Here is a 10,000-nt window from a genome sequence, read left to right on the forward strand (position 1 = left end):
GTTAATACAGTACACAGCACTCTGACTCTGTGTGTGTTAATACAGTAGACAGCACTCTGACTCTGTGTGTGTTAATACAGTACACAGCACTCTGACTCTGTGTGTGTTAATACAGTACACAGCACTCTGACTCTGAGTGTGTTAATACAGTACACAGCACTCTGACTCTGTGTGTGTTAATACAGTACACAGCACTCTGACTCTGAGTGTGTTAATACAGTAGACAGCACTCTGACTCTGTCTGTCTGTGTGTGTTAATACAGTAGACAGCACTCTGACTCTGTGTGTGTGTTAATACAGTACACAGCACTCTGACTCTGTGTGTGTGTTAATACAGTAGACAGCACTCTGACTCTGAGTGTGTTAATACAGTACACAGCACTCTGACTCTGTGTGTGTTAATACAGTAGACAGCACTCTGACTCTGTGTGTGTTAATACAGTACACAGCACTCTGACTCTGTGTGTGTGTTAATACAGTAGACAGCACTCTGACTCTGTGTGTGTGTTAATACAGTAGACAGCACTCTGACTCTGTCTGTCTGTGTGTGTGTGTTAATACAGCGCTGTGTTTGTGTTCTGTCAGCTGCCCAGCCGTAAGGCCCCTGCGGAGCCATCTAGGCCCCCACGGTGGAACACAATCTTACTTTGGCTGTTACACGAGGACTCTTATTCTTACTCCCAGGAGGGCGTCCCCTCGGTCGCCTTGGACCTGGAGCCTCCACAGGCTCCTGAGAGAGAGAGAGAGAGAGAGAGAGAGAGAGAGAGAGAGAGAGAGAGAGAGTAATATTTAAACTGAACACAGGCAAAAAAAAAAAAAAGTCAGATGGGGGAAACTGACTTATGTGGAGATTTACAGACTTGCATTAATTATAATTAACATGAAATTAAAATAAAAGTCTACATTATGAACATGTTTATTATACGTAATTTTATTCATGAACTATTCATTAAAAACCCCAGAGTTCTACAGTTTGAGAATCTAAAACAGGAGAGTCCAAAATCGCTCCTGCTGTGTCCTGACATTTTCACTCAATCACTGAAAAAACTGCATAATAAACAAGATTAGCTTCAAGGTTTTATCGCATGGAAGCGTAAAAAAACCCCAAAAAACAGTTTGTATAGTAAGTTCGAAGGAATTACACATGAATCTACTCAACACTGCAGACACTGTGGGGTCGTTTTTACAGACACTGGGCATGTCCAGGGCGTGGCAGCGGGTGTGGCTGGCTCAAACCTGCGGTGGTTTACGGGGGCGACCCCTCCCTCTGCGCGGCGGCGGCGATGGCTGTGTCTCGGTGGGGGGGGTGGAGCTCTCCCCCTCCCCTCTCTCACTCTGCCCCACATCCATGTCCCCCCCCTGTCACCTCAGCCACAGAGGGAAACACACAGGCATGGACACGCCCAGAAACAGCCTGTTCACACACACACACACACACACACATACACACACATTCACACACACACATTCACACACACACACACACACACAGACACACACACAAACACACACACACACACATTCACACACACACACGCACAGACACACACACAAACACACACACATACACACACACACACACATTCACACATGAACACACACACATTCACACATGAACACACACACACACACACACACACATATGCGCATTCACACATGAACACACACACACACACAGACACACACACAGACACACACACACACACACACAGACACACACAGACACACACACACACACAGATCAGATGGGTCTTGGTTAGATTAGTGATTTTAAGATTGAGCTGGTTTCGGAGGCAGACGCACTGATTAACGTATGGATAAGTGTTTTCACTGCACACACTTTTTCACAAGCTTCATTCCAGCCCAGATGAGTCATTCAGAGATTCACTAATGTCACTGCTTGGTTCTGCAGAAGCCCAACGCAACAAAGATCTTTACAAAAATGGACCTTTTACCAACCAACTGTGTCAGGCTGTGCTGAAGGTTTCAGTAATGATAAAGTAAAAAGAGAAATGAAACACACAGCAATTCTCATGAAATAAGTAGCAATAATAATAATAATAATAATAAAGAAGAAGGAGATGGAGATAGAGAAACAGGATTATTGTTATTAAGTGTATGGTGTGTTTCTTTGAATGGTAAACACAGATGCCTAATACAGAGAGAGCCCTCCCTCAGCAGTGTGGCCTCATCATGTGTGGAGTGAGAGGTCAGGAGCGCTGAGAGACTCAGCCCCCGACACCAAAAACACAAAGTGTGCTCAGAGATAAAACACACAACACACACTGTCCGTTACGTGCCTCTCACACACTCACCACAACGCAAATGCTCTTTGTTTACACACTTTTCTGGAGCGTTCTACACAGAACGGTTTACCTCACATACAAAAACTACCAGCCATTCATTCAATGCCCTGTGTGTTCTCCAAGTCGTTCCGTTTATTTCTCTCTCACACACACACCCACACACACACATACACACACACACATACACCCACCCACACCCACTCCCACACACCCAGTATTAAAACATAAACACCGTAACTGAAATCTTGAAAACAACCAAAGTAAAAAAAAAAAAAAACAACACAAGCAAACAAAAACACACACATTCTCTCTGAAGGCTCCTGACATACAGAGACGCTCGTTCCCAGAGCGAGAACAGAAGGGCAGAGCGTATGCTGAGAACATCTCGCCGTTCTGTGGGCTAACGGGATGGGCGACTGAGAACAACAACCAAACACTCCTCTAAACCCACAACAACAACACCACCAACACCACCAACAACAATCCTGCATGTCTCATCAGAATGTAAACACACCAAACACGCCAAGTGTCTCACAGCAGCGCTCCACTCCAGTCAGAGTCCCGGCCTCCACCACAGAGCATCACTGGGCATACTGGGGACATCCCAGTTTAGTACGCTGATATCCCTGCTGCGTGTCTGTGTGTGTGTGTGTGTGATATCAGTTTAATAAAGTTATAAATAACGTCTATTTTTATTGATTTATTTGTCACAGATTGTTGTAATGACATAAGAGAGTGAACAGGCTGTATTACCACAGTGCTGAGAGAGAAATCTATTCAGTTTCCTCACATGTGAAAACTCCAGTGTTTGGAGACAATGTTCTGATGTTTGTCTCAGGTGTTCAACAGTACATTACACGAGACACGTAGTTTCAGCCACAACAACTAGAAAGTGTGCTTATTGAGCTGCATAAACACATTTGCTTGTTCCAAATACTTTAGTAGTAGCGCCTACAGTTTAACCATTCTCACCGACAGACAAGGCTCAGTCCAGCCCTTTAAAAGACACCATGCTAACTGGACCATATTTAACAACCGCGTCTCATCAGTTACACACAAAACCCCTGAACCTTTCTCAGCCACCTCACCTTAGGGTTACAAGAGCTTGACCTCTGACCTCAGAAAGTGCGTACAGAAGCCCTGAAATATTAACCCTTTACCTAACCGTACACACGTCCATTGACACACGTTCATTTATATACATTCATTAACACACACTCATTAACACACGCTCATTCAGAGATGACGTAAAAATCGCAGTCTGCCACAGTCACTTGAAAAATGCACTTATCTGCGAAATGAATAAGAAACTTCGCACGGTTGGTTTGTGAGGAATTGCATAAAGTAGAGAACAAAATTGTTCCTGCAGTATCTTTTTATTCTGAGTGAATAATAATTCGACATGTTCATATAAATACATAAAACCATTTCCACGCCTCCACCGTTTTTAATCTATACCTTGAGTAAGCGCACAGAAGTCGCAAATGAATTTTTCAATCTCCACATGACAGTTAAAAGGAAAGAAAATTACGCACGTTCACTGAGATGTAGGCTGCTTTAAAAAAACAAAAAAACAAAAACAAAAAAACTACAACAAAAAAGATACGTGCGCATATTATATGTATTTTTTGCCGGGGCAAAATTACTCAAATTAATGGATATTTGGTGAATTAAAAAAGGAGGAATTCTTATGTCTGGACTTACACAAATTAAACGTTAGTGAAAAGTATGAAAATTTCGGTAGAGAATGGAAGCATTGTAGAAAGGCGTTCTGTTCACTCGGTCACGTTTCCATTCGTGCAAAGCTTACTGCTGCTTTCTCCATATGGCCGACAATTACGACAATCCACATTCTTCGCATTCTTTCAAACCTACCCCCAAAAATGTAGCTGGACGTCGCCAGTAGCGACTCGCAACCAGCACATGTGTTGCGGTGAGCATGTAAACATTGCCTTGGCAACATGAAGAAAACGAGCAACAAAACAGGAAAGATCCTGCGAAAATGCCGTAAAACGTCATAACAAAAAACCTTGTCAATCACACCCATCATCTCAAAGTAACAACGGACCGAAGGGACAAAAAACAAAACAAAACAAAAAAAAAACCAGCGGCGATTTAAGATTTACAAAAGAAACATTCTGGAAGGTAACGTACTGTCGCACGCTGCGTGCTAGTGCCTGGTGGAAGGAAAGCTCACTATCAAAACAAAACAACAACACTCCAAAACACTCCAAATTAAAGCTGTTATCTAGATCCGAAGAGGGATTTCGTTTGATCAATGAGTTTCCCAGAAACAGATGATAACATTTTGATTCGGACGCTGCTACAGGTTCTGCAGGGTTCAAGATCAACCGCCCGCCAGCTGGGCTGGATAAAACCAAGTATTTTCGTCTCTACTTCGATAAAAGCCAATTTATCTTTCATTACCTCTGCGTGTTGTAAACGGTCGGTAGATTTTTTACTCACCTACAAAGCGTCGACAGGCGTAAGGAGAGAGAGAAAAGAAGAATACGAGTTTTTCCTCACCTTTTCGTTTGAGTCTTTTGATTGTTTACGTCCACCTGCGGAGGAAGGCGTGAGTGCGAATGCATGAAGCTATATGGTTCGTCTCTGTTTTTTTTCTGTGCATCCAGCACCTCAAGCCCCGCCTTCATCTTACTTAAAACTGAGCCCGGACGAGCCTCCGACAACTTGCATGCAAATACCTTATACAACGATCCGATTGCATCCACGCGACCCCGGCGCACTTTCAGTTTCAGAGGCGGTAAGTTAGGGACGTTTTACGCTGGGGTGGGGGGGTTGTCCTCCCCCTCCCCTCCCCTTTAAAAAATAGCACCTACAGATTGCCATTTCCTGTATTTACCGACATTTAACACCTCTCTCAGGTTAAGTGGCTAGTTCTTTTTAGAGCAAAACTGGATATTTCTGTATGCCAAACTGGAAAGAACTAGTAGTATCGGATAAATGAGTAGCTATGCCCTGTCCACAGTTACAAGTTTCGGAAATTGCTTTACACATTGTCCAGATGAGACAGCGTACGAGTTTAGTTTTCTTCTGACTTGGCTGTCAACGTTTTGCAGTCAAGTTGTGTCTAAAAATTCCCAAATGTCCGTTTTGTAATTTTTCAGCGGAGGCGCACTGAACTCCTGAGATGAAAAAAAAGAGGTCTAGTACTGTTCTAACGCCAACTGCTGGCAGGTAACTAAATACAAACCTGAGAGAAACGAACGGTTAAAGCAGAACGTGGATAGGATTCATCTTTGCAACGACAGCTGCGAGCCCGCTTTAGCTTTCAAATCGGATAGAGGACTGTTAGACTTGCGCAGGCTACGTCGACGAATCTCTGTTCCACTGACAAGAGAAGGACACACCTACACTTCCCGCTGGTGTCTCCCATTCTATAGGCGCAACCGATACGACGTGCACGGGAAAAGTACAGTTAGTCGTTTCTCTCACAGTTCACTGATAATACAGCTAGTACAGACCGTAAAACAGTTAATGACGGTTAAAACATACACACAAAAATTCCCGGATTCTAGAACAGGGTGACATTTACTTAAAAGCGACTGCAAAGAAAATGACTTGGCAGGGTTTTTTTTTTTTTTTTTACACGGTACTTCTTGGAACACAGAATTGCGTGCCACGAGGAATGAGAATTAAAAACAAAACCACGACAACAGATGAGTCACTCCTGCTTCAAGAAAAAGAGTGACTAATGAGGACAGCCCTACCTGTACACACTCTCTCTCATACTCTCTCTCTCTCTCTCTCACACACACACACACACACACAGTTCAACAACTAAGATTCTTGCAATTGTGCATTTGCAAGTTTGCAACCAGTGAGACCAGAATAAGTGACTTGGTGGAAACTTTTCCCCAGTGTTCCAGGCATCTTCTGCAACCCTCTGTCTTGCATGTTGAAGAAGGTCCAGACTGTTATTACTTTTGGACATTTTTGATGTCTAAAAATGGTACATGAGCAAGACACAGCCTAAATACAAGTTAAGTTTTTACGCAGCTGTATGTTTTCATGTTTCTCTATATTAGTGTGTGCATGCTCGCAAGAGTCACAGTGTGCACGTTCTTGCTTGGAACTGTGTGTTTACTTGTTGCTTCTAAATGCGTGTGTGTGTGTGTGTGTGTGTGTGTGTGTGTACGTGTGTATGTGCATGTACGTGCACTTGCATACGTTTGTACATGTGTGTATGCGTGCATTCCTGCATGCGTGTTTATGTCTGTGTATGTGTGTGTGTGTCTCATGTTTTTAAAAGGATATTCAGTGTATCTGAGAGAGGCCAAAGTCCTGTTAAAGAAGCAGAGACTAAACTCACAGGGCCTGCATTTCCTCATTCATCATCAACGCGTCTACAGGCTGTGTAATCATGACTTTCTCTCAATCTTCCTCCACATTCATTTACATGGAAACATACTCTCTCTCTCTCTCTCTCTCTCACACACACACACACACCGCGCGCACACACACACCGTGCGCACACACACCGTACACGCACACACGCACATTTACAAAACCCCGAAACCTCGCACACCTATTTCTAATGTGACCACAGTAAAAACTCAGACAGGAGCTACAGGGAGCACAGATCCAGTTTACTTTTCACCATTTACAGCAAAACACACACGCTTTTGTCACAAGCGCCTCACACATCAGACAACACAGCACAGAAACGACAAGCTAGTAAGTCCAGCAGAGCAGACTAAACGGTAAGCTTAAATAGCTTATTTAAGAAAACGTTCTGATTAAAAAAAAAAAAAAAAAAAGCACACTCTATGAATAAAAATGAGCAGAGAGTATTGAACTGATTGATTGATTGATTGAAACTCTTGGGCATGATTAGGTGGTACAGGGTGTTCCGGGGGGGGGGGGGGGGGGGGGGGGGGCATGGGGCTATGTCTCCATAACTACGCCATCTCCATGACTACGCCATCTCCATGACTTTCTTGATCCAGTCGACGTAGATGGACACACGGATGAAGATGTTGGGCTGGCCTGGGTGTCCACAGCGACGCATGGGAATGATCACCCCCTCCAGCACCCAACAGTCACTGTTCTGACAGGCCAAAGGGCCACCGTAATCCCTCTAACAGACAGACAGAGACAGAGAGAGAGAGAGAGAGAGGGAGAAACAGAGAGAAAGAGACACACACACACACAGAAACAGAGAAAGAAGGGACAACAGAAATTACAGAGAGCAGAGAGAGTACAGAAAGGGGGAGGGGGAGAGAAAACAAGGTTAAAATAGAGAGAGAGAGAGAGAGAGAGCGAAAAGGGAGAGTAGAGGGTGAGAGTGAGTCGCAGCAGAGAAAGAATGAGAGAGAGAGAGAAAGAATGAGAGAGAGAGTGAGAGAAACAGAGAAAGACAGGGGGTTAGAGAAGGTCTGATGCACCTGTGTTTCATAACCTGAAGAGATTAATGGTCAAAAGATCAGTGAACAACACCATGAGAAAAAATGAAAACGTGACCACATTTTCATCAAAGAGGTCTGTGTTCACATATCAATTTTAAAAACTCTAAATGAAGTATCATATGTCAAACAAATTAACAAAAGTCCAAATGCTCAGTAAGAAAAAACAAAACATGACTACACTAGGCTGCGAGGGCAAAAGAAAACACTCTTCATAATTTGCAGGAAACAAACAAATAAACAAAAAACAAAAAAACCCAACAACTGTTAAACCTCCACTCGAAGTTTAACTTTGAGTCAAACAAGTTCCAAGGTCCGTTTTGTCTTGAGCAGTTCTGAGGGCAGACTGACAGAAACCTTTGCTGACATCTAACTGTAATCCAAATCTTAGTCTAATCCCAACCTCTATTAATACATACGTCTAATCCCAACCTTTATTCATACATATGTCTAATCCTGAATATAACCCCAATTAGCACCTTCATCTGCACCTAATCCTAACCCCAATTTAAACTCAGGTTTATTCCTAATCTAAAATTTAGCCTAAATATAAATCTAGATGAAAACTCTCTTTGACTTCACACTTTCCGAAACCTTTAACTGACCAACACTCAGAAATGACCTTCTCAGGTTCAAACCTTTAACTGACCGACACTCAGAAATTACCTTCTCAGATTCAAACCTTTAACTGACACGCAGAAACGACCTCCTCAGGTTCAAACCTTTAACTGACCGACACTCAGATATGACCTTCTCAGCGACAAACCTTTAACTAACCGACACTCAGAAATGACCTTCTCAGAGTCAAACCTTTAACTAACCGACACTCAGAAATGACCTTCTCAGAGTCAAACCTTTAACTGACCGACACTCAGAAACGACCTTCACAGGGTCGAACAGAGACTTTTCTTCTTGGGATATGCTTGACATGCCCGTACCTCACACGCCCCCACTCCCCCTTGGAAGGATGATGTGCACATCTCGTTTTCGCGGACGCGTCCTCGGAAATATTCGTTACAGTCCTTGTTGCTCATAACTGACATCTGAGCAACATTCAGCACAAACTCATCCCCCGTTCCTGCCCCAACGGAGAGAAAAAAAAACAGAGTGAGAGAGGTGGACAACCGAAGAGAACACATCTCTTTTCTCTTTCTTCTCAAATCCTCTCTTCTTAGATGTTGGCTCTTTGCAGAGTAAGACAAACAGTGTTAAATCAGAGTAAATTAAACAATGTTAAATCAGAGTAAAATAACAGTGTTGAATCAGAGTAAAATAAACAGTGTTAAATCAGAGTAAAATAACAGTGTTAAATCAGAGTAAAATAACAGTGTTAAATCAGAGTAAAATAAACAGTGTTAAATCAGAGTAAAATAAACAGTGTTAAATCAGAGTAAAATAACAGTGTTAAATCAGAGTAAAATAAACAGTGTTAAATCAGAGTAAAACAAACAGTGTTAAATCAGAGTAAAATAACAGTGTTAAATCAGAGTAAAATAACAGTGTTAAATCAGAGTAAAATAAACAGTGTTAAATCAGAGTAAAATAACAGTGTTAAATCAGAGTAAAATAACAGTGTTAAATCAGAGTAAAACAAACAGTGTTAAATCAGAGTAAAATGACAGTGTTAAATCAGAGTCAAATAAACAGTGTTAAATCAGAGTAAAATAACAGTGTTAAATCAGAGTAAAATAACAGTGTTAAATCAGAGTAAAATAAACAGTGTTAAATCAGAGTAAAATAAACAGTGTTAAATCAGCTGTTGGTGAGAGCAGATGCATTGTGGGAAACTGTCTTTGACTGTGGAAATGTCCTGACATTGCTGGGCATTGTCAGCAATCTAAGTAACATTACTGCAGTTTGTCTGGTCTCTCAGTGCAATTCTCACGGTAATCCCACATCTTGCAAAATGGCTCATCCTAGCACCAAGCCTCCAAATGTTCACCAGGCCAGCGACATCTTACATGTTGCCTTCAGTTTAGAAAATTATATCTTGCAGATCTTCATTTGATGACACAAAGCCAAAATCTTTAACAAACCCATTTTAAGTGTATGAATCAGCACTTTGGTTTACAGGAATCACTGTAACAGTACGAAAAGAATGTGTCAGAAATGTCATCGTTCATTTATTAATTACTGACAGAATATGGTTTCACTTTTTTTAATAATGTGCACAGTAAGTTAGAAATGTGAGCATTCACTCTAAATTATCATATATAACACAATGTGGGTTTCTGTATATTTTTTTTAACTATAGCTAAATAATATACA

At 42.0% G+C, this 10,000-nt stretch overlaps 1 protein-coding gene across 1 annotated transcript in view; it reads right to left on the reverse strand.

Annotated features, from left to right (window-relative positions):
• Positions 1-6,895: 6,895 nt before the first annotated feature.
• mst1 (macrophage stimulating 1) overlaps positions 6,896-10,000 on the reverse strand; it is a 16,411-nt gene continuing 13,306 nt past the window's right edge. Inside the window, exons 17-18 of the mRNA XM_030777135.1 lie at positions 8,671-8,810; positions 6,896-7,407 (exon numbers count right to left, since the gene is read on the reverse strand). Of these exons, the coding sequence (XP_030632995.1) occupies positions 7,246-7,407; positions 8,671-8,810 (302 nt within the window). The 3' untranslated portion in view covers positions 6,896-7,245. The remainder of the gene's footprint in view (positions 7,408-8,670; positions 8,811-10,000) is intronic.

Source organism: Chanos chanos, chromosome 6 (genome assembly GCF_902362185.1).
Source record: "Chanos chanos chromosome 6, fChaCha1.1, whole genome shotgun sequence".
NCBI classification, from domain to species: Eukaryota; Metazoa; Chordata; class Actinopteri; order Gonorynchiformes; family Chanidae; genus Chanos; species Chanos chanos.